General features: G+C 41.2%; 1 protein-coding gene across 7 annotated transcripts in view; it reads left to right on the top strand.

Annotated features, from left to right (window-relative positions):
- The window catches only part of shank3a (SH3 and multiple ankyrin repeat domains 3a), a 251,799-nt gene extending 226,478 nt beyond the window's left edge, over positions 1-25,321 (top strand). For 2 of the 7 annotated variants that reach the window (XM_080863845.1, XM_080863844.1), the window contains 11 exons: positions 3,192-3,267; positions 5,554-5,636; positions 6,724-6,848; positions 7,102-7,237; positions 11,035-11,115; positions 11,299-11,322; positions 11,686-11,813; positions 12,021-12,126; positions 12,739-13,265; positions 13,363-15,458; positions 21,679-25,321. In XM_080863845.1, coding sequence (XP_080719971.1) covers positions 3,192-3,267; positions 5,554-5,636; positions 6,724-6,848; positions 7,102-7,237; positions 11,035-11,115; positions 11,299-11,322; positions 11,686-11,813; positions 12,021-12,126; positions 12,739-13,265; positions 13,363-15,458; positions 21,679-22,243 — 3,947 coding nt within the window. In that variant the 3' untranslated portion in view covers positions 22,244-25,321. Of the gene's footprint in view, positions 1-3,191; positions 3,268-5,553; positions 5,637-6,723; positions 6,849-7,101; positions 7,238-11,034; positions 11,116-11,298; positions 11,323-11,685; positions 11,814-12,020; positions 12,127-12,738; positions 13,266-13,362; positions 15,459-16,003; positions 16,051-19,579; positions 19,615-20,432; positions 20,470-21,678 lie in introns of all 7 variants that reach the window. The other 5 variants (XR_013969460.1, XR_013969459.1, XM_080863848.1 and 2 more) reach the window with 5 other exon arrangements.
- The last annotated feature ends 599 nt before the right edge of the window (positions 25,322-25,920 follow it).

The following is a 25,920-nucleotide window of genomic DNA, read 5'->3' as shown; positions in this document are numbered from 1 at the left end:
GAGTCACTGTTGCCTTCCTATTAGCTCAAAGCAGTCTGGCCATTTTCGCCCAGAGAACTGTCGCTCACCGGGTATTTTCTCATTTTCAGACCAGTCTTTGTAAACCCTAGAGATAGTTGCGTGGGAAAAATCCCAGTAGCCCATCTGGCACCAATAACCAATCCACATTTAAAATGAACTGAAATCACATTTGCTTTCTATGTTTTGTTACAACTAAAGCAGGTTAGAATTGGTTAGAGCAGGTTGTCTTGACCATGTCAGCATCCCTAAATGCACTGAGGTGCGGCTGTTGGATTGGCTTATAAGATATTTGCCTTACCGAGCAATTGAGTCTCTACATATAGATTTAATATTAAAATGAATCTATATGTATAGATTCAATACATAATAAAAATGATAATAGCTTTTTGTTTACAGTGGAGCCCTGTGTCTCATCTTTTGTTTTCTGCTTTTGTGTGTATGGGTCTGTGATAGATGGAAGTATATTGGAGGTTATCTCTGCTATGAGGGCCCTGTCTTTAGATGCTCCTGGGCTGTACATGACAGTTGTGATGAATAAGTTGCATTTCACACTTCTGGACCGTATCACATGGTGCACAAACACACATACACACACAAACTTAGATGCGCACACTCTAGTAGAAACAGAAATACAAATGCTGCATCTGTTGCTTTCAAGCACTATTCAAACAAACAAATGCAGTCTTCTTAGCTAAACCATTACTAAACAAACAAGTGCTCAGCAGGAACAGCTTTTGCGTACGACATCGATGACCACTGGATGAAAATAATTTACATTTTCGATCCATTGCAAGTTAATCACTTCCCTGCTGGCTTACGCATCAGATAAAATTCATTAACTCTGCAAGTCTAAAAAGGTTTACCATTACAAAAATGTAGTGTCTAATATTGTTACACGTTGAGCAATCAGGATTTCAATTACGTCATTATTGAAGCCCTTGATAGTCATTAATATTATGCTGTGTTTTCTGTAGACATAGCTTGTATTGATGTCGATCATTGTGTTACGGTCATGTTGTCATTATTCTGGGTGTTCAACAAGGGTCCATTCTTGGTCCTCTTTTTATTCATGACAGCCGTAATGCCATGACCATGGACCTGTTTCCTAATCTGGCCAAAGTGCAACCTACTTTTTATACACACACACACACACACACACACACACACACACACACACACACACACACACACACACACACACACACACACACACACACAAATAATGTGTGTGTGCAACTCCTAAGGAATTTGTCTCAGGAAGGGCATCTGGCACAAAAATCTACCCAATCAAACATGCAGAGCTACCTGCTGTGTTGAGCCCTTGTGAATAAGTGTGTAGGCAAATCATGTGGTCACTTAATATATAAATACAGAACCTAAGATACATGAAAGTCTGTCATTAGCCATAACTCTTATTCATATTCAACTGGTACGTGTATGTGTGCATGAAAGCGGAGTCTAGCCCTAAAAGAAAGCCTCTGAAGGTGTGGGAGAAGACAAGTCCTGACTCATCTATGACTTTCTCCCCAAATATCACCTCTTTTTTCATTACGACTTACCTTTGACAGGCTGTGCTAACAAAATGCCATGTCTTTCCTCCCCAGACCGGATGTAGAGTAACCTTCTAACCTAAAGAAAATACCAACTCACCCTTCTTTTCCCTTTACTTTAATTGATAGATGTACACTGTACAGTAATTGTATTTTAGTTGGATATTTTGAACTCTATACATTTTAAGTTGACTGGGCTTTTTATTTGGTGTCAGAGAATTCAGAGAATTTATTTAATTACATTTCTCACCTGAGCTGAAAAAGACATTCAGATTAACACTCATTCTAACATACAAAGGATGAAGAAAGCCACGCAGTTGGAATCATGCTGAAACAAATCTGCAAGATTCAGAGTGATTCAGATTCATAGAGCACAGCTTGATTATGAAAAACAGGCATGTTCAGGCAAACAAGATAATTGTGAAAACGCAGATATAAAAAATGAAGAGGAAGGTCAGAGAGTAAAACAGTGGCTAAGAGGTTAAAGTTAACTGCTGCTAAATCCCTTTTCATTTTTTGCCCTTTTGCCGTGTCACCAAGTGTCAGTGGATGCACTTATCAAAGCTTCAAGTTGTTCTCAGCTGACAGTCGGTCACTCACACAGTGAATCAGATTGACAGGATAAAGTGGATCTGGAGATGCCAGCCAGTTCAAGACTGCTCACTCACTTTGACCTCTTTCCATTTTCGTTCTTTGCGAGTCTTCTTTTTCCTTTTCACATATACATCTTCTCTCGTTTGCCTGTATTGGAAAGTAAAGCGACAGGAGGCAAGCATGCGACCAAGTTTGCCAAGCAAAGTCATAGGAACATGCTGTGTGTCTCACATCAACACCACTCTTGCTTTCACAGCCTCGTCCAATTAAGAGCTTGTGTGTGCCGTGCAGTGTTTAGTCAGCCAATCGGCTGTTTAGTGGAGATGTATTGTGCTGTGTATTATTGGGATAGAAAAAGGGCATCAGCACTCCTATAGGATAACATCACATATAGTGACAGAAACCACATGCACACGGTGCATACACACACAGTATTCAATGAGCGTCTAATCAAACACATTTGCCTTTAAAAGAAACACTTTGAGGGCAGAATTAGGCAATTACTTCACTGTTTCAAAAGCAAAAAATTACCATAGAACAATTATACTCTATGATAAATGAAGCATGTTAATGATAATTGCTTCTCTGTGGTAGCTTAATTCCTCTCTGTGCTCATCGAATTAGATTATTACTGACATTTTTATACTAACATGCTAAGAACTGGGGCTGACACAGCCTTGACATTTTTGGAATCTTGTGGATTTGTATAAAGTCATTAGCTGGACTAAATCTGATTTAAAAAAATCAACTGTGTACTTCCTAAAACATATTCAAGTAAAGCATTATTGGGATATTTTTAATTTCAGCTTATTTACGGAGATCTGTATACACTGGCAATGTGGCTTTTAAGACAACACACTTCACTTGAACATCTGTTATTAAATCATAGTAATAATTTAGGCAGTTTGATGATGTAAGTGTTTAATGGTCTATATGACCTTGTAGGTAGATCAGTTACCTCCAATATATGTTTTTATAGCATCAAAAAGTATATCACTCAACCAATCCTTTAAATCTATTTTACAGAGACACGGGAGGACCGCACTAAGAGACTGTTCAGACACTACACTGTGGGATCTTACGACAACTTCACCTCATACAGGTACAACCTCTAACTCTGAGCTAGCATCCTACAGCATTGTCTAGTAGTGTATATTGTACTGCTCATTGCACTGTACTGCTGGTCATATCACACACGGTTTCCTTGTCTTAACAGGGTCAGTGAAGTTCATTTGTGCTGTAGAGGTGCTGCCATCTAAAGGCATGATCCTGCTAGTGCACACAGTTCTGATTCTAAAATGCACACAAATGATATTACATAACTCTCTTATACTGTCTGTATGTAAGGGTGTTCACTATGCATGCATAGCACATACTCTCCATTTATGTCTGTCTTCACATTCATCAATTTTGATTCACTTGAATTTCTTCATAATCTAATCTTTTATTCTTTTTTAAGTTTTGTTATCCTGTCCAAATCTCGAGATGACATTTATTATGTACAGAGTGTGAGTGATCCCTCTCTTCCAAATTAGATGTACTAGCTGAGCATTTTGTTGTCATGCAAATTCTCACTCTAATGCCACAGTTTATCGGTTAGAGACACAGAGCTGGTCTGCACGAGCATTGTTTCGACCTGCTTCCTTTGCCTTTCATAAAATGTCATCTCCTTGCAATCTAGGTTTTAGTCAAAGTAAGTGTTGCTTCTGTTTCCACAGCCACAGACTTTTTGAGTTACCATTACTAAAGCTGTGAACCTGTGATAGTCTGCATATACGTTTTTGTTTTAGAATGGGTGCTAACTATAACTAAACATAGTTCTGTTTCTGTTCAGAGGCTCTGAAGTACAAATTAAAGTTCCTTGAAGTCAGTAAAGTACCAGTTGCACACGAAGGACACACACTTGAGTTATACTTGAGTTTCTTCATCCGAGCTATTGTCTGCAGAATATTAGAATTGCAAATGTCAAAGGACAGGTCTATTTTGAGGAAACATTTACCGTTGATATGTGAAAAGTGAGTATTTTTTCTTTATCGAGTTATGTAGGCGGGTAGATGTTCTGAACAAGGACAGCGAGCACATTGCATTAATGCAGTATTTCGTGTCATAGAGCAGAGATGGAAGCATACCAGATAAAAGGGTTTGGACTGAAGCAAAGTATCTTAGTGGTGCTTAACCAACTCATTTTCCTGTGCATAATAATTAGTGCATAAGTGGTTTCATATCTCTTTATGAAACCAAATCTTTGACCTCCTTCCTGCAGAAAGGTTTGTTATGGTTCTCCTGGCTCCAGCAGCAGGAGCTCTGGGTAAGTCTGAGAAAGTGGAGTGTAACTAAGCTAATGACTCTGCAGCCACCCACTGAGTTGCAACCTGAACCACAGCCCTTTCTAGATCTGCATCTTCTGTCAGGAAAGATGAATGATACTGCTGAAACTTTCAAAATTCTGTAAAGCTAATAGATTTTGTAAAGGCGTTCAGGGTGTAAAGTGTGAGCAGTCCCCCTCAGTCTGTGCTGTTAAAAGAATGGAACATTTATTAGATTTATTAGATTTGAGTTAAGGAATATTGCATTATTCAGGCCACCTTTCTTCAATTTTCCTTTCTATTAAAAATTTTATGTTACCGTTTATCATAAGGCATGATTAAAATATCTTTTAGTTAACTCCCTTCCTTCATTTCACATCTTTGGGCATCAGAAATTTTGATTTAATCCTCACACAACAATCCATACTGCAGATATTTGCTTTGCTGCTTTACTAACTCTACTTTCTGCTCACAGGTTTTAAAAACATATGCATGAGCACCTCAGCTTAACACCGCCTACCTGCCTTCACCACTGAACTCTCAGAAAAATCAGACAGTTATGAACTGCTCACTTACTGTTTCCACTGCCATTAGTCAAGCCACAGTATTACATCTGAGCCAGCTCTGTCAGTTTCTTTCACAAAGTCCCTCAACACACTCCACAGCTGCAGTCTCATCTGAAGGATCAGCTAGAAGATTGATTCACTCTTAGGTTTTATCCCATAGATACTTCAATCATGAGGACTTTCTCTCACCTGCTCATTCTCTAGCGCACTTTTTCATGTTCTGTCTTTCTACTTGTGAGTGTGTTTGTGTGTGTGTGTCTTGCTTTCTTTCTTAAAATGCTAGTGCGGCACCTGGGAAACCTGAGCTGTGGTGTCTTGCTTGGCTTTTAACTTGATTGAGAGAGGAAGTACATGTACACGTGTGTGCGCGCCTCACCTCCACCTCCTCCCTCTTCTCAACTCCCACCGACCGACCCGCTTTACTCCCCTGCCCTTTCTCTCGCCCCTCTCTCTTTGTGTCCGTGTGAGGAGGATGTTGGATTCATACCTGCTATCCCCCTGCTCCTCTCTTCACAGTGACTATATCATAGAGGAGAAGAATGCTGTTTTACAGAAGAAAGAAAATGAGGGGTTTGGCTTTGTCCTGCGGGGAGCCAAAGGTGAGCGATGCACATACAGATACACGCCAGTGCCATTCACAAGGTTTTCAAGGTGTGCGAGTGTTTTGGTCTGAGAAGTAGCTTGTTGATCTGAGTCACTGACTACGGCTCAGTCAGTATTGTTACCGTGTGAGTCAACAACACAACCAGCTTTGGTCAACACTCAGTTTGTGTACTCAGTTGCACTCAGGTTTCTGGGTATGTGTTTGTGCGAATGCATGTGGCCCCTTTGGTGGTGTCATCCTTGGCTGAGCTGTCATCTAGCTGTCCCATCTGTTCCCTGCACATGGCGTTGAGTTTTAGTAGAGAAACACTCTACACTCTCTCTCTCCTCCTCTCTCCTCTTTGTCTCTTCTTGTTTTTGTTCCTCTTCGCTCTCCTCCACCTCCTTCACATCCTTCCTGTTCATTATCCTCTCAAAATATTATCATACCTTCTGCACTTTAACCGAAATCGGCTCTCTACTCATCTCCATCACCGCAAATTCGTTTTACTCACGCACGTGCCAGCTCCCTCCCTGCTCGGCATGGTTACCATGGTAACCCCTTTCAGACACCTTGCCGGGAGTCTTAGTGTGCTTTACTGCTCCATCACTCACCACCGTGGGTCTTGGCTCGCCCGTCTCTCTCTTTCAGTCGGTCTTTTACTCCTCACTACCCTTAAACACACACACTGCAGTTCACTTAGTGGTCCTCTGAGAGCTCTCATATGTCAGTGATTTAGCTGGATTCACTCCAACATTAAATGGAGTACATGAAAGCCCGCTCACTTTACGAAATATTCTTAAGTATTGCATGTCTGCTTTTTAGTCATGCTATAATAATTATGTTTGTATGGAACTATAAGCTTCAGTAACACTGTTTAGATGCAGCAGAAATAAACTCAGTGCTAATGTGTTCATTAAATAAATTGGTTAAGAGAAATTTTAATTATTGTCGCGATTATTGCTTGAGAGGAAAATAAAGGAGCATTTGGAGCATGTGATACATGATCTGTTCTAACTTTCCAGTGAAGCAAAAGGAAGCTATAAATACTTCTTTATTTGATGACGTGGGTTTAAAACTTTTTAAAAACTATTTCTTCCCAGCTGAGACGCCCATTGAGGAGTTCACTCCCACCCCGGCGTTCCCTGCCCTTCAGTATCTGGAGTCTGTTGACGTGGAAGGAGTGGCCTGGAGGGCCGGTCTAAGGACAGGGGACTTCCTCATTGAGGTGATAAAAATTGCCTCATTATTCATCTTGATTTGTATACATTTCACTCCTGAAAGAAGTGTAAATGTCCATAGATCCAGATGAAAATGCAAAGTAAATGTATGGTTTAATCGTGTAAATTTCCCTCTGTAACTGAATATAGTGCTTTAACTATGCTTTTATCAGCATAAAAGCAAAAAATTTAAATAAAACAGGAACTAAGTTGTATGTTTCTTGCTTCCTGTTCTGTCTTTGTTGGTGCATTTTCTCTCAGGTAAATGGGGTGAATGTTGTGAAGGTGGGTCATAAGCAGGTGGTATCCTTGATCCGCCAAGGGGGCAACAGACTGCTGATGAAGGTGGTTTCAGTCACTCGCAAACCAGAGACTGAGGAAGTTGTTCGCAAGAAAGGTACATACTTATTTGTACTCAGCAAAATCATAACACAGTAGTAGGCATTTTATAAACATTACTAGTAAATTAATCAGTTGTGCTGGAATGTGTGAGAAAACATGACCTTACGCATTCTCAGGAACTGTTTTGGTCACTTGAAACAATTCTGTTAAGTCTTGGGTATGTATCAAGGACAAACGCTTTCATCTGTTCCTTTCAGTTGGAGAATAAAGTGGACAACTAAAAAATTTTGCTCTTATTGTTTTGGGATCAAGAGTTGAGAGCGTGGGGGAGTTGTAGCTTTCTACACTGAATATGCAAAATGTATTCACACGTTGGCTCAGATATATCTAGGCCATTAATGCAACAATGGACGGATTTTTAAGCTTATTCATAAATTTACAACATATTCTACATGGCTTGATTACATTAGATTGCCCTTCGAGATATTTTATATGGTACGTGAAGCTCCTGTTGCGATGTTTGTTATTTGTAAATTAATTTTATCAGGTAATGGAGACATATATGTTGATTTTTGTGTACAGAGGGAGATACGTGTGTATTGTCTGGGTAATTTCTACCACGTTTCCCTGCTGTAAATTCATGTAGTTTCCATGTCAACCACAGCTCAGATTACTCAGCTCCCACACAGTCCTGGCACAATGACCTCAGAATTGTGTACACTGCAGCGTGTCCGTCTGTGTGTGTGCTTTTATGCATGGTAGAGTGGTGTGTGCACGTCCTTTGTGATTTTTGAGATACAGACAGTGATAAATGAGTTTGACCTAGTTTCACTAGGACAGTACTGTATCAACTTAATTCTGCTACTCAGGGCTTAATGGTCTCTTAATCTCTCTTTCTTCCTCTTTCTGTCTTTCTTGCCTTAATATCATTTCTCATGCTTGTCGCTTTTAAATAAACCCAGTCTCTTAGTATCATTCATTCATGTAGAAGTCAAATTAGCATGTTTTGACCCCAGAAAGGTCCACTTATTAGCTTTTTTTTAACCTTTCAACTTCCCATCATGGTGCCATTTTGCCAATTGACTACACCAATCGTAATTTAATTAAAGTAAAAGTTGAAGGTTTTGGAAATCTTTTGTACTTCCTGGTGTCAGTTGATTAAAAAAGACACTACCTCTCTTATTCTTGTCTCTAATGAGAGGCTACAGTCTTTGCACGTAATTCAACACAAAGATAAAGTCTGCCTCTAAAATCTCACTATTTAACATGCCGATGACAAAAACACAATCCATGCAAAAACTGAAATGTAAAAATAGCAGTTTTTCTTTTTTTGTAGGTTTTGTGAGCATCCTCTTTGACTCTGAAGAAAATACTGGGGAAGTGCCATTTACACCTACAATTTCAATTCAGTTTTATTTATATAGTGCCCATTCAAAACAACACTTTGTATTGTAGGATAAAAACACAACAGTATTAGAGAGAAAACCCCAACAGTTAGACTACCTGCTGTGAACAAGCACTGGGCAACAGTGGGAAGAAAAAACTCCCTTTTAACAAGAAGAAAACTCAGGCAGAACCAGGATGATTGTGTTGGAAGCTTAGGGGGAAGAGAACAGAGCAGAGGGAGAGAGGATAAAAAACACACTATAGGAGAGAGCCAGAGTTGAATAATTACTAATTCTGCTTTAAATGTCTGAATAAATTAGTGGTGCATAAACACATGGTGAGTGAAAAGAGCTGAGTGAACAAGAAAGTCAGACAGGTATGAAAAGGTTTTATACTTGGGCTACACTCGGGCTTTTGCTGATAGCACTAACTATGCTAAGCTAGGCTAATTTGCTGGTGCACAAATGTAAATATAATATTGATCATTTAATTTTACTCTTAGACTCAAGTGAAAAGGATTTTCCCGAGATGGTGTTAATTTTTTTTAATGTAACTTGTTATTATTTGCTTTGTTTTGGGGTTGTTTTTGTTTTTGGCATCCCCATCATGCGTTTGGCACTTTGTTAATATTTTATAAATATTTAATTAATGAAATTGTTAAGTGAGACCGCATGACTGCAAGGATTTGGGATTAATGTGGGTTGCAGAGGGGCTTGCACACCAATTTTTCCAAAGCTGCTTTACTGTAGCCAACGTTAAAGCTTTCTTACCTCTGCTTATGTCAAAGCTTCTAAGGCCAGATATTTAGTAGGTGAAAGAGAAAGTAGACAGTAAAGATAATCACTGGTAAGATTCCTTTATTGTCAACTGAAGAAAAAATGTGGAGACAGATTGAAATGATGAGACAGACAGTGCAAACAGCTATAGAGTAGATGGGGTGTATCTGGCGTTTCATGGGTGGGAATGAAATTCTTCATTCCTTTTTCAAACTTCTCTTAAATGCCTTTTTTTTGCACCCTAATCAATATTGAACACCCCCTCCTGCTGCTCATATCCTCCAGTGGGACTTGGTGTGCTGCACCTTTACACAAACGCACAGAAACATGCAGACACACACGGACCCGCGAGCGAACACACATTCTCTGCACCATGCGTGGCCTCACTACTGCCACCGTTGCCATGGTGACTACACTGCATGTTTGAATTAAGCATTACATTACAGCAAAAGCAACTCTCTCTCCCTCTGAGTCTGTCTCTGTTCCTCTCTCTTTCGCCTTCCTCCTCCATCTCCTCTGCTCCCTGCTCCTGTACCAGAATGTGCAGGCTTGTGAGGAAATGAAGATGTTTGATAAGGACAGTACCCAGGATGGCGTATGTACACTAGATCTGCGGCTGCTGGCGGCAGCGATGATAGTTATGCTCTAGTAAGGCATTGAGGCAACTGTGGGATTTGGAGATCTATCGCGCTACAGTGGTGCATTGAGTGGAGTGTTGGCTGGTCTATCTCAGATAGCGTGAGCTCATCTAGTTCTGTCGTGTGGTATTGTTGGGAAACTTGGTTATAGCATGTAGAGAATGCAGCTATATGTGGTTTCACTGTCAGACTGCATGGCATTGGTGTTGTTACTGCAGGTTTAACATGATTTTAAAATCAGTTGCTGCGTTGTTTTTTACATTACGTTCATTTCAGTGCTTAGTCTAACCTATTTTTAGTCCCATAACTCTATAGTTTGTTTTTGAAGCTAAGATTTGGTAGATATGATTTACTGCTTTGACTGGGACGATTGCCCTGTGTGTATAGTAGGATTGGGAGGCTCCCACAAGCTGTGGGATATAAAGTCTGCAGTGCATCGTTTTCCTTAGCTGTTGAATTTACTATCATCTCTTCATCTGTCAGCCCACATGTCATTATGTGCACCCTCAAGGAATTTTCTCTGGGGGAGGATATGCATGTTTGTATAAGCTGGTTCATTAATGTGTGCCTCTGTCTGATACACATCTGCTAAATTCTAGGCAGGCAGCATATTAAAAGTAAGATGGACGACTTTCTCCCTCTCCTTTCCACACATTTCTTACTTTTTCTGCCTATTGTGGCGGACAAACTCTATTGTTCTTTGTTTACTGGGAGGACTGACCTGTACATTTCCACCCAATGGGCTCCTCAACAGAGAGGAATTCTTGCAGCACAGAGACTAAAAAACTAAAAGTCTTGAAGACAGACTGATACATTTATAAGTCATCTGACAAACAGATAGCAAAATATGAAGAAGCTGGGCTCCAACCGTAGCGTGAACAAGGTCCTGACTAAGTGTGAAGCATCCAGTTCAACCGAATTTGACCAAATCAAATCAGTGAGGACAGGATGGGCTGGCCGTCTCGGGGATGCCAGGAGGGCACTGAGCCGCAAAGCCAAAGGATTTTCATCCCCCTCAAGTTCATCCTCAACTCCATGCCTTTTCTCCACAGCGCCGCCACCACCCAAGAGAGCTCCCAGCACCACCCTGACACTGCGCTCTAAGTCCATGACCGCTGAGCTGGAGGAACTAGGTGAGTGCCAAATAAGTGGTATGCAAACTCGACACTCTTTTTTTTCCCTCCTTTTCTGTCATATTTCTGCTTTGGCTTTGTCATTAAAACTTGGTGTGTCTCCTAACTTTTAGAATAGTCACTTCTGTTGGCTTGTTCTTGTCATTTTCCCTCCTCTGCTGACGCTATCTTTTTCCCACCAAGCTTCTGCTCGGAGGAGAAGAGGAGGTGAGTCTGAGACAAGAAATTGACATCTCTTTGGACGTCACAAAGATGATTTATCAATGATGTGTCAATTTGAGAACCGCTTATTAGAGCAGATGAGCAGAGCAGAAGAACACATGAGCCATGTGGACAGTCTACACTTTTCTGTCACTTATCGCTTCTTTCTTTCGTTCTTTTTTTTCTTTTTCCTGTATTTTATTGAGACAGGGTAGTGATTTTGTACAGTACCACAGAGCATGACCCCACACATATAGCTACATCTTAGAGGTGCCTTTGTATTCTTTATGGCGATATCAACATTTGGAATAGATGCCACAGCGTTTTTATGTCTCAGTATTTAGTTCTGGCCAATTTTCTTCTTAACAGAAAGACTAGATGAGATGTTGGCATCACAGGAGTCTATGTTGCGTTCTCAGCCCTCTGAGGCAGATTACAGAGCAGCCACTGTCAAACAACGGCCCACCAGCAGGAGAATAACCCCAGCAGAGATCAGTGTGAGTGCACCTACACACAGCACATTGGCAGACAGCATATGCTGCTCTGCTGGCATACATACAAACTCAGCGCACATACAAAAATACCTGGCCAACACGACATGCACTGCTGCGCACATTTATGCATATTCTTTGAATTAACCTATAGGAGTCATGGTGTGCTTTCAAGATTTTAAGATACTTTTCTTGTTTTTTTTTTTCATGCAGTCACTGTTTGAGAGACAAGGGATGACTCTACATGGAGGTCTCCATCCAGGGATTGAGAGAGGTCACATACAACTACCAAAGGGCATGTCCAGGACCAAATCTTTTGGTAAAGCAATCACCCATCCTGTACATATTCAAATAAGGTGAATGATAGTGTAATTGTACCTAAAGTAGAGACTAGAATTTGAGGAAGCTTCATTGTGTTTTCATAATTTGTTTCAGGAGAACGACTAGGCAATACTGAGACTGAAGCTCGTTGTTAAGTCGTAATGTGCCATGTCAAAACTTGACTGATTAACAAATGTTGTCAGTTGACAGTGTGGGATATATAATTACTTGGCATTGACTGTTGAAAATTTGTAAATATGAATACTGGATACTGGAACAGATTTAGAAAGCAGTTGTTCAAGTAGCACAGAGCTTGTTTCAAAGTAGCTTAACATATATATTATTAATACGCAACTTTATTATTAAACATTATGCTTTTTGTAAGTATACTCATTAAATGAATCCTATGTGAGTCAAAAATAGAACTGTATGTTTTATTAAACTACTTTAATAATCGTGTTTTTTGACACCTGATACATATTATCTATGTAAGTAAACAAATTTACAGATGGATGCAGTACATTTTTTTATGTGGACCAGCTTGGCACTTTTTCAAGAGCTTGTTTATCACCAGATGATCTGTGCTCTTTGCTCTCTTTACCGTCATCAGGTGCCACTGAGGAGGATCGGCTGTCTGCTCTTGTAGGCGAGCACCGATTTCCCCGCAGTTCCTCTATGACAGACAGCCTCCGAGACCACTCACAACCCCACCCTATCCCTCCCCCTCCACAAACGGCACCTCCTCCTCCTCCTTACTATCTAGACACTGGTCCTCCCCCAGCTTTCTGCCCCCCTCCACCTCCATCGAGAACACAGAGTCAGGGCCATGAGCCTGCAGGACGTTCGAGCTTCAAGCCGTCCTCCTTGGACCTGCCTTACGAGGCCGCTCAGCGGCAGGCCACACACATTGAGAGACAGAAGAAAGCACGCTCCATGATCATTCTGCAGGATTCTTCTCATTTACCTGTTGAACCTACAGAAATTCCACGTCCTTCTGCTGCTACTCCACCTGAGCGAATCAAAAGGAAAGGTCGGGTTATTGACAACCCTTACGCAAACGTGGGTCAGTTTAGCATTGGACTGTACACACCTACCAAGCCCCAAAGAAAGAAGAGTCCTCTGGTGAAACAGCTACAGGTAGGTGGAATGTTATCGATGCTATCTGATTTTGTTGCTTTCATTTGAATGTAAAAAAAAAAGAAGGAACCTGATTTTTTTGGTCTCTACACTGCAGGTGGAAGATGCACAAGAAAAAGCTAGTTTGGCCTTAGCTGCTGCCCACTCGCGAGAGAGCTCACCCTCAGGACGACACCCACTTACCTACGGGCACACACACACCAGCCGTGCAGACTACTACCAGCAGCAGCTGATGGCTGAGCGAGAGCGTATGCGTGTTCAAGGAGAGATGATGTTTCAGGGCAAGGGCCCCTTTGCCGCTGCAATTGCTGGAGCTGTAAAGGATCGTGAGCGTCGCCTAGAAGAACGGAGGAAATCCACTGTCTTCCTTTCTGTTGGGACCATGGAGGGGGCATCTACCACCAGCTCTGATTCCCCCTCTCTGACTCAGTCTCACTCCATCGATGAACGGATGCTGACACGAGAGCTGGGACAGCTGCCTCCCCCTGCCTTGGCTCTGAGCCCCTCACCTAGTGGGACCACCTTTATCCATCCACTTACAGGAAAGCCTCTGGACCCCAATTCACCACTGGCTCTTGCGCTGGCCGCAAGGGAGAGGGCACTGACCTCCCAGAGCCAGTCCCCTACTAGCAGCCCAGAGCCTCGGACTAAACAAGAGCAATTAGGCCAGGGTGTAATATTCATTGACACTCAGACCAAAGAGTCTCCACATGGGGAAGGGGCAGCTACATCTCCCCCTTTTTCACCTAAAAGCGCCAAGGTAGCGGGTTTCGGGGTTGGATCCTCCGCAGCATCAATTTTATCCCCGCAGCCCACCAAGCCACAGTGGGCTGCATCTTCGTCACCTGTATCATTCCGGCAGGAGATGGAGGCCAGGATAGAGGAAAGGAAGGAAGAGAAGAGGTTAGAGGATAAAAAGAGTATGTTGATCAGTATTATGGATACATCACAGCAGAAGACAGCAGGGCTAATCATGGTCCATGCCACCAGTAATGGGCAGGCTGTTGGAGTGGATTCAGAACAAGAGCAGACACCTGCCCCAGCCTCCATGGAGCCCAGCAAATCACCAAGTCCACGCGCTAAATCCCCCAGTCCCAGTGTCGCCCAGCCCCAGACCCAGCTCCAAGCTCAGAGTTCTGCCAGTCCAGTCCAAGAGAAGGGTCTGGCTCAGGGAAGCTCAGAGGAGGATGTGGATCCGTACACAGTAACCCTTCCCCCTGCCATGTTATCCTCCAGCGATGAGGAAACACGAGAGGAGCTACGTAAGATTGGAGTTGTTCCGCCACCAGATGAGTTTGCTAATGGGCTACTGGCACAGGCACAAGGGGCGCCAGTGTCTCCAGCTAAGCCTGCTGTGTCTCCCGCCACCCCTGCAACACCAACGCCACAAACGCCCTCAACCCTAGCAACGCCAGCTGTGACCCCCACTCAGCCTGCTCAACCCCTGCCTCCACCCAGTGCAGCAGCTGTCTCAGGGAAGCCCTCTGACCCTCTGGAGCCCCCACCGGTGGGTGAGTCTGGCTCTGCGGCTGACTCAGGCGTGGAGGAAGCTGACACGCGCAGCTCCAGCGAGAGAGAGCGAGACCACCATCTCGAGACCACCAGCACCGTCTCCACGGTTTCCAGCATGTCCACATTGTCCTCAGAAAGCGGCGAGCCTGCCGACACACACACCACGCACACCTCCTATGCCGACGGGCAGACATTTGTGCTCGACAAGCCGCCAGTGCCTCCTAAGCCCCGACTAAAATCCCAGATAGGAGGCAGTAAAGGCCCCGTCACTTTCAGGGACCCTCTGCTGAAGCAGAGCTCTGACAGCGAGCTGCTATCACAGCAGCAGGCTGCTGCCCTGGCTGCTGCTGCAGCTGGAGGAGCTGGACTCCCCCCAGGTGGTTCAGCCTCAGTTACTGGTCTAGCCCCCACCAAGCCACGCTACCTCTTCCAGAGGAGGTCCAAGCTATGGGGAGACCCAGTGGAGCCCCGTGGCCCAGGAGTGGGGCTAGGTATTGGGAGTTTGGGAAATCTTGGTGGGCTGGGACTGGGGCTGGGTGCAGATGAGGGAGCAAAACCATCTGTTATGGGAGAGCTCAGTTCACGACTACAGCAGCTAAATAAAGACACCAGATCACTAGGAGAGGAACCTCTGGGAGCATCACTTGATCCAGGAAGGAAGTCACCTGTGGCAGGTGCCAGGTAAGACATGATCTTATAAAGTAAGAGAACAAAGGGTTTTAATTAAAAAAACAAATCCTTTTAAGTTTCATTCTTATCCTTTCTTTATGTAGTGGTAGAGTAAAAAAAAAATCAAGCATTGTGTGTTTTTGATTTATTTAAATTACTTCTTGACACTGAGTTAATTATTTTCTCTAGTTTATCAGCATTTTTATTATATCACTTTATTTGCACCAGTGTCTGTTGTTATCTTCCATTGTGCATTCTTTTTATAAGCTAGTACATTTCTGTTTAAGTTGTGATGGTAAATAGTAATGATATCAGAGGTCACTACCATTGTTGGTGCTAGTTTCCCTGACAATATTAGTGGAACAGCATAGTTAATATATCCTATAACATTAGCAGGTCATGTTTTGGTCTTTAACATCCGTGAGAAGAAGACTTCTCACATAGCAGCAGCTGTCTCAGGGTTAACTGAAGCACACTGGTGTTTTTGTCTGATATCTGTGGGTTTCTTTTTTCACACCTTACCTGAAAGTACAATGAAATCCTTTATATTTCTGCAGATGTGAGGACACCGAAGAGAGTAAACCTTAAGGTTATAGACTCTAGGGTAAACCAAAGCTTTTTTTAAAATATATTTTACATAACGAGTCTATCAGCCCATTGAAGGAGAACAGTACTTATATACATCTTTTTTTTCATTAATATTCTTTGTACTGTTATTTGTTACCTTGTTTGCATCAGCTGATTCCCTCACTGACACTTGTACAGTCCCTCAAGAATCATTAAAAAAGACAATTGAAGTATTACTACACCACAATGTTTTTCAAGAAATGATTGTTTTTAGAGATACAGTACAGTAGTACTACAGTTGATGGCTCCTTGTTTCCATAGTTACAGCTGTACTCCTTTGCTTCCTGTTAAGTGTTCTGTGTTGGTAAGAGTAGACGGTAGCAGTTGATAAGCTAGTGGTGTGTGTGTGTGTGTGTATATGTGTGTGAGTGTGTGTAGTAGATTATCCGTTGGTGCAAACAAGGTAACGGGGCTTGGAGGCACGTACTTCCTGAAAGCTTCTCCTCATCTCTTGCACAGTCTCACTTCTGGGTTCTAACCTATGACCCTGCTAGTAGCTCCCCTTCCAGTGTTTCCCAAAGCCTTTGTTCAAATAGTGCATAATACATCCTCATATACACTGCTCTTTGCGGTCATCGCTGATAATAATTGATAAGACAAGAGACTTTATCATCAGTGATAACCTCAAAGGTTCAAGGATGTATTTTAACAAGTATTTGAACCTGTCTGAACTATAATGGTGTGTGCCATGTTGAAATCCATCCACTCACAATCTCAGCATTAACAAGGCTGTTAATGCCGAGATTACCAGACAAAGTCTGACCCCGTCAAAAGTCTTCAAGAGTCATGTTGTCATAAGTGGTGGGATCTTCTCTTTTGATTTCCTCCAGTATAAAGCAACCGGCTTCAGACTGGTTGTATTTTTGTGGCTTGACAGGCTGGTAGTTAACATCTGAGGTTAGAAGGACAGATGGTATCTTTTATTGGCTGCCCACTGAAGTGCTACTCATTTAATACAATTGACAGGACGGGATGTTAAATGCATTGTCATGGAGTCGTGGATCTGTCTCAGCCTTACAAAGAGCTCTGTGGTTTGTGATCACTTTTTTAGATGCAGTTGAGTTGGATTTTCTTTCACAGCCTTCTTTCAGCTTCTCTGATTTTTTTTTCTTGTATCATATTCTCTCTATGTGAATATTGGGAATGGAAGAAGTTGCTTCCACCATACTTCACTGCTGCTAAGAGGAGCTGAAAGATATGAACAGACGATATTACATTGACAAGATGTCAAAACATACTTTTCATAGTCTTCTCATCATGGTGACATCAGCGAAAGGACATGATCAACTTCACACACCAAAGCTTGTGCATCGCATTTTCATGTTTCCATCCACGAGTCAGTGGAATCAGTTACAGCGCTGACTGGGAAAGAACAATGAGAAAGTCTTTGTAGAACTAATCACCATAGAGCTACAAGTTAATGTCCATTCACAGAATTTAATCCTTACTGTTGCTCTAGACAAGTATAGTTTGATGTTCCAACCCCTTAATGCCTAGTATATCATATTTGATACATACAGTTTTTGAGACTTCTACACAATCTGTGTTTTTTTTCCCTCAGAAAAACAAAATAAATTGTGCAATACATTTAAAAGAAATAGTTTTCAAAAAAAAGGCCAGAGGTACGGTGGCCCTAAGGGGCCAAACGGACTGCAACTTAAGAAAACACCAGCAAAAAGGAAAAATGCTGCAAAAGCACACAAAAGACAACGGAAATAGGAAAAAAGAAAACAGAAATAGGAAAAAACAGATCCAAAAGCACAAGGGAAGTGTTTCTGGGGAGACAATAGCCCGACGGACCAGTTGCAGGAACCAAAACATGCTAGGTAAGTGTGTTTTAATCTCATGATTCATATAATCGTGATGACGGATTTTTGGGCTAATAGTTAGGCTAACACACTTACCTCTCATCTTTTCTTTCCTCACAAAACCGATAGATCCTCTACTTCTTTTAAGTGTCTCCCAGCACAATTCTCAGCATATTTTGGTTCCTGCAACTGGTCCGCCGGGTTATTGTCTCCCCAGAAACACTTCCCTTGTGCTTTTGGAAATCTGCTTTTTCCTATTTCCATTTTCGTTTTTCCTATTTCCGTTTTTCCTATTTCCGTTGTGTGTGCTTTTGCGTTTTTCTTAATGCTGGTGTTTTCTTAAGTTGCATTCCGTTTGGTCTCTCAGGGCCTCCGTACACATGTAGCAAATATGATACAAAACTACACAACTAAAATATGCAAATTAATATTGATTTTGTTAAAAATAATTTTAAAAAATGTGACTTTCGGGCAATTATTTAATGGTTCAGGGTTAAAGCAATGTGTCTTTACAGAGGAATTCATTACTGCTATTAGAAACAGAAATGTGCTGTCCTAATACTTTGGTGTCCTAAATCCCTGTTTGTACAAGACACTGGACTTTTGGATGACCATAAATTAAATATGAAGCTCGAATTATATCAAATACAACATATCAAGTAAGACCGGTTCAGACTGGATTCACACCTTCCTAATGTTATCCAAATGAAGAGATCACCACTATCTACATGCTGACAGTTGATTGCCCTTGGCTGTAAAAAAGATGACTGCGCACACCATTATTTCTCTCTCTCTCCCTCTCTGCCTCTGTGTCTCTTCACCTGCTGTAGCATTTCACGTAGAGCATCAGCATCTCCGCACTCTTAATTGTCACATTCGTCGATCACTTACCCCATCCCCTCTGTGCCCCATTTAAACCCCTTCAAAAACTACACTGCTGAATTTTGTCTCCACCTTGTTCATGTGCTGTGTATCAGAGCTTTGGGTCACGTACAAAAGTGTGTTTCTCATTTCTGTTGTGCTTTTTGGTTTTCTTTCCTTTGTTTTTTTTATTTTATTTCTTTTTTAATGAAAGTTGCATAACTTTGTTTTGATTTTCAGTGTTTGTGTTGAGGATGGCCATGATCCTTGACTGTCTTGTATTTTAAACCATGATAAAACAGAATATGCTCCACCAAAACACACGTGCATTCACCGCTTATATACTGTGCTCTACATACAAATCCATGTTAAAAAAAAGATTATTTTCTTATATAAATGCATGTGAAACGAAGTACAAAAGCAGCTTTAAAAGTCAAGAGACATGTGCTGTCCTGTTGTGTTTCTTTATTTGTTCGTTTTTCTTTGTGCAGTGTTTGATATGTGAACAGTGTGCTCATTTCTCTCTCATGTAGCCCACTGGTCAGACCTTCAGGTGCTGAAACCCACTCTGCTGTCTTTGTCATGCTGACATGTAGAGCAACCCAAGCACAAAAATGCATTCATGCCCATCTACTGATGAACAGTCATACACTCACACAGTCACATACACCTATACATGTAGATGACGCACAGCAAAGACAGCGGAGCGGGCTGAGGCAGATTATAAGTCTGGTTGGCAGGCTGCGTCTCATTGAGTGATGCTAACATTCTCTCCCATTGCTCTCTCTCTGCTCACCTTGCATGCTCCGCCCTGCTGCTCTGATCTGATTGGTCTAGAACTGACTGTGCGCCCAGGAGGGCAGGACGACTGTGTAAGTGCGCATGGAGCTCATCTCATATCTGTCGGCTCCCCGTAGTCTGAACATTTTTCCAGCCCGAGTGCTGCTTAGCTACCGGTCTTTCATTACACTCTTTTACTCCAAATCTCACCCAATAAAAAAGTTTCAAAAACATGCAGGAGATGGAAAACGTGTGCTACACCTTCAGACATGTTAACGTGCATGAAAAAGACACCACTGTAGTAACTCAGTAGTTTAGTTTCTCCTATCAGTTTTTCCTTGCTTGCACAATGATAGCTAAAATTTCCTTAATTGTATCCATCCCTCTTTCTTACTGTTCTTGTTCTTATACTAACGTTCAGTCTCTAAGACTGTCACAAATTTATGCTTCTAATAACTTTCAAAAAAAGAGTGATATATATATATGTTAAAAAAGGTGACTAGACTATTTAAACTATTATCCCATATCAGGTCACTATAAAAAAATAATAGTTATACCTCAGTGTTTACGTGAGTACGATCCTTCTTTCTCAGAGTTCCTAAATGCTAAACGTATTGCACTGAATTAAGTGTTAGCCAAGCTTCCAAGATCATTTACTCCTTTGATTAACAAGTAAATAATGCTAATTAGTGTTTAACAACAATTCCCACCTGTTTCTTCAAACAATGTAATTCGTGGTCATGAAATTGAATATTTACTGTATCCATTTTTTTTGAGTGAGTCAAAATGTAACTAATGTGCAAGAGAGCTGAAAATCAAATTTAATATTCTACTTTTAGATCTGCCTTCTGCATCTAAATTTGGATGTGTGTGTGTGTGTGTGTGTGTGTGTGTGCGTTTGTTTCTACAGAATTTGTCACACATTAGAAAATGAATTCTGCTTTCAGGTTAGTGATATCAGCAGTTTCAGTGTAACACAATACATCTGTTTAAACACTGTATTTGTAATCTAATGTTGGTCACACTAACCTATTCAAGGATGCTTATAGTAGGACTCAACAGCTTTAATTGAATTAATCATAGCAAAAACACGCTCATTAATGTCACAGGGACTAGGGGTTTTTATGGGTGTGAGTAAAAATTAGGGCTAGGGCTCTTATTTTGGAGAACTACCCTGTAGTCACTTGCATAGCTAGATGTTCTTAGTCTGACTAGTTTGATCTTTCTAACAGCCATTAACCTCTCTTCTGCACTAACCTACTTTAAAATGAATGACTGCTGTTTATATACATGCTGTGAAAGAGTATTTGCCCTCTTTCTGATTTCTTTTTTTTTTTTTACATATTTCTCGTACTTACATTTGTCAGATCATCAAACAAATTTTAATATTAGATAAACATAACTCAAATAAATACAAAAATGCAGTTTTAATATAATGATGTTATCGATTAAGGGAAAAAAGCTATCCAAAACTACCTGGCCCAATGAGGAAATACAATTGCCCACCTTGTTAAATCACAAATTCATTGTGACTAAATGTTTAGTTTCACTGGACATCCAAGCATGATTACTGCCACACCCTTGAATCAAGAAATCACTTAAATAGAACCTGTCTGGCAATATGAAGTAGGCTTTGAATGGCTAAAAACAAATAAAAAATGAATTTTCTAGTGGCCTAGTCAAAGCTTCAATCCTACCAAGGTGCCTTAGCATGACCTTAAACAGGCTGTTCATGTTCAAAAACCCTCCAGTGTGGCTGAATTAAAATAGTTCTGCAAAGATGAGAGGATCAGGATTCCTCCACAGTGTAAAGACTCATTGCTCATGCTTGATTGCAAGTGAGTGGCATAACTAGTTATTAGGTTTAGGTGGCAACATTTCACGTTTGGATAAATTTTTTCCCTTAATAAATGTAATCATAATTTAAAAATGGCATTTTTTATTAACTCTGGTTTTCTTTGTCTAACATTAAAATGATCTGAAAAATGCAAGTGTGAGAAATATGCAAGAAAAACAATGACTAAGAAATCAGGAATGGGGCAAATATTTTTTTACTGCACTCTATAACCCAAAGTGTCATTTTTTCTTCTTTATTTTATTTTCGTTAACAGTCTTCCTTATTCTTAAAGCCTTGTGCCTCTGTCTGTTTCCACCAGACTTTTCAGCAGCCTAGGTGAGCTCCACACCATCTCTCAAAGAAGTTATGGAACCACATACACCATCCGCCCTGGCAGTCGCTACCCCATCACCCGACGCACCCCTAGTCCAGGCTCACCTGATCGGGGCGACCCTCTTGGACGATTCTCAGGCTACGGCCTACCAACCTCACCAACCACACCGCCACAAACTATCCTCAAATCCTCGAGCCTCAGCCTACCCCAGGAGCCAAAGGAGGTCCGCTTTGTAATGAGGAGCTCCAGCGCCCGTTCCCGCTCTCGCTCTCCGTCCCCGTCACCTTCCCATTCACCTGGGTTAGGTTCACCACTTTTAGCTCTACGACCCTTTCACCAAAAACCCCTCCACCTCTGGAACAAGTATGATGTTGGAGACTGGTTGGAGAGCATCAACCTGGGGGAGCACAGAGCAGGGTTTCAGGAACATGAGATCGAAGGTTCTCACCTCCCTGCTCTAACCAAGGATGACTTTGCAGAGCTGGGAGTGACACGAGTCGGACACCGCATGAACATTGAGCGAGCACTGAAACAGCTGCTGGAGAGCTGACCCCTGCCCTGAGACACAGCCACAGATGGAGATCGGTGAAGACAGACAGAAGATTCGGGGGTTAAGGAAAATAAGCGATGCGATAGGGGCCGCTCCTCTTTTACTCCGGCTGCTTTTATGTTCGGCATCACAAATGTTGACCTGCAGCTCTTAGGCACACTCTGTTTCCATTCTGCATTAACACCCTGCACTTGGCAATGCACTGAAGAGGAGTCGTCGATACATTCATTTTTCTTCTTGCCCACCACCCTGCTTTTGTGGCCAATTAAATCAGGCCCAAAATGATATTTGGCGTTTTTATTTAATTATTTTTTGCTAAGACGAGCCAGACGAGCTCCAATTAGAACATTTGATTTGTGAAAGGTTCACTTGTTTCCTTAGTAACATCCCCACTTTCTCGCTCCCTCCTCTCCTTTCTACCTCCCCTCCCAAATAACCCCCCAGGTCCCTCTATTAGGCTGCTGAAAGCCTTCTTGCAGTTCGAGTAAAGGAGGAGGAGGAGGAGGCAGAATTTTTTGTTCCACACAGAAAGCTCAGTTGCCTTTCAAAATATTTATACAGAGATCAACAGCAATGAACACAGTGCTACGGACACACAGCCCTGAAAAAGGTGTGTCTTCTGTATACGTGCTGTTTTTAAACCGAAGACTTTAGAGCCCAGAGTCGGAGCTCCACAAAGTAAACCGTGGGAGAAAACCCCCTCTGCCTTGGTACCCAGACTGTGCTATCTATTATATTTGGAGAATGTTTAACCAACACTCGTGGCTTTTTTTCATAATCAGTTTCTTTTTTTGGTTTTCCAAAGGGAATAATATATATAGGTATTATATAATATATACATATATATATATATATATGTATTTAAATATAGCTTTCAGGAGAAAAGACAATGTTGCAAAGAGGAAATATAATAAATTAATCTGCACCTGTTTTTTTGGTTTTTAGTATAGAAGGCAGAGAGAAATCTTTAAATCTATTCCACTAATAGTTTACTCATTTCTACCAATTATATACATACTTATATATATACGTACATATATATAAGTATTCTATATATATATATATATTTGAAAGGAAAAAGTATATAAATATGGAAATGAAGTTTTTGTCATAGGTATCCAACTTTCCTTATGGTCACTCCTTTTTTGAACCGTAGCATGACGAGTTGCTTCATGTTTTTGACAAAGAGTTTGTTGTTTGTTTTTATTTTCTTACGGTCTTCCTTCATACTAAAGGGCATCCCGTAATGTGAGGCTGAGACCCCAGTTGACACCCATCCCTACTGCTTCAGCAACAGATCCCGCTGCCTGTGTATCCACAATAACACATCAAGGGCACCGGCCACCTATGTGCAAGCTGACTGGCTTTAAAGGGGCTCTTCATCTTATGCCTGTTTATCACTCAGGGATGGAAGTTTGGGGCACCAGCATGAAGAGGTTGCTTGCTGTTTTACTACTAGAAATTGAATTTTTCTTACACTTCAACAGTTAAACACCACCATAGTCTGTTAGAGAGCTAGTAAAGATTCCATCCCTGTCCCCGATAGTGTTACTTATACCAGTTTGCACAAGGTCTGGTATCAATTTCCAAGCATGGAAACCTGGAGAAACAAGCTTTAACTGTTCAAATAATTTTTTTTAAAAAGCTAATAATTGTGTTCCTTTACCTGTATAACCAATAAAAACTTGCCATACAAGCTTAAATGAGCTTGATGTGTATGCCCTTCTGAAATGCCACTGCAGGGAATGTCTGTAGTTTCTCAGGCTGTGGGGATGGGAAAGCCTCTGCAAGGTCTTAAGAAAATTCAGTATTTTACAACCTGACATTATTGCAGCTTTCCTCGATCTTTACCATTTTCTAAGTGAGTAAAATATCATAAACAGAGGGACAGCTACAACTCAAAACAATAAGGCGCAGGTTGTTTAAAAAAAAACACTGAATTTTCCTTTAACAATACAAATCTACAATTGTACTCATGAGTAGCTTCTGCTGGCAGTGAGAAACAGTGAGTTTTATTCACACAACGAAATGCATTTTATAGCTTTTCTCTGACGGGAAGCCAGTAAATGTCTATTACCAGTAAAAAAAGTAAAACCTCTGTGCATCAGCAGAATCCAATCAGTATGCCAAGGCACTTACACCTGGCGAAAAAGTGCACGCATGTTTAGTTTCTTTTTCTCACAGTTTGTAAAAGCAGGTGGGGAATTTAACGGTGTATGTGGGTTGTAGGAATAGCACTCACTGCCTCGCTGTGACCTCACTGATTATTCTTTTGTTTTTGACGTAGATGTCACGTCCTCAGACTCATTTGAACACTTCTTTTTTTAAATTGTTCTTATCAGTTCTTCTTTTGTCGTTTGATTTGTTACCCTCGGACACTGTGGGTAGATTTTGTAGCGTGTGGATCATGACTCATCTGAATTTTAGAGTGACTGAAAAAGAGCAGAAAAAAAATCTCCTGTCCATTCTAAACATACTTACACTTGTAAAAAATAAACAAACTACAAATATTTGCTTTTTTTAATCACAAGCAATGTATATATAATAGATTTCATATAAATTTTTGAAAAACAAAAAGTATATAGATCTATATATGAATGTTTGGCATATATGCATAGTTAACCACCTGTGAAAAAAAGGTGAGCAGATTTTATTCTTTCTATGAACTCTTGAACTTTTGAACTCTGAACTATGAACTAGGGGATGATTTGCACAAAACAAGGTGACAAGGTGCTAACATAAAAGCCACCCATCGTCCAAGAGCATGCGTGCATCTGGATTCCCTGAATCTCTCTGTGTGGTCGTTCTTCTTCACTGTGTGTATGGCAGTGTGTATGTGTGCAATCGCTTATTTGTTTCCATTTTTGTGCGTTTGTTTGGGATTGAAACAATGAGAATGCGTGTGACAGTGCAAGAGCGTCAGTGTGTGTGTGTGGTTAATTGTTAGGGTTTACATCACTGGAGTTGGTCCACTATAGCCTTACTGTATTACCATCAGATGTTGCCAGCAGTGGCTGTGTCACACAAACACACGTGCTCACAAAACGCACACACACACACACACACAAACATAAAAATGCACACATGCATTAATCTTCATTTCAAAACTCAACATCATCGTCCGGCATTCTTGTTTTGTACTAAGTGACGTCTTCATAAAGTGGACTGCTCTGCTCAAGAGCAACAAGACAGACTGAGATTACCACATTATTGATGAACACGGTCACATTTTATATTGCAAGACAACCACAGCTCACCTTGTAACTGTGTAGGCACGGCTTATGCAGTATCACTGTTTTGTAAACCCATTCCCAGATGGCATTTGTGCTCTTTACCCTCCACTCTGTCTGGCAGCACTCCTCTTTCCTTTTTCAGACCTTCAGTTTCTGAGTTTTGGATATGCTATATGAAGTGATCCAGTGAGGAACAAACAACACAAAGGAAAAATGTGCCAAAAAGTAAATAAACTTTTCACTGTATATTTGTCTTTGCTTTAGGACTATCTTAGTTACAGCACTCTAAAGCTGTTAGATAACATGATAACATGGTGCCATCTCCTGGAAATCTTGAGAACAGATGTTTGTTAGATCCTTCTGTATTTTCCTGCAGCTGGAAGTACAGTCATTACTTTTATTTTTTGAAGAAGTAGTACATATATATATATATATATATTCTCA

The sequence above is a fragment of the Rhamphochromis sp. 'chilingali' genome (genome assembly GCF_963969265.1).
Source record: "Rhamphochromis sp. 'chilingali' genome assembly, chromosome: 2".
NCBI classification, from domain to species: domain Eukaryota; kingdom Metazoa; phylum Chordata; class Actinopteri; order Cichliformes; family Cichlidae; genus Rhamphochromis; species Rhamphochromis sp. 'chilingali'.
The sequence above is the reverse complement of the archived record's forward strand: the minus strand, read 5'-3'. Positions and strand labels throughout refer to the sequence as shown.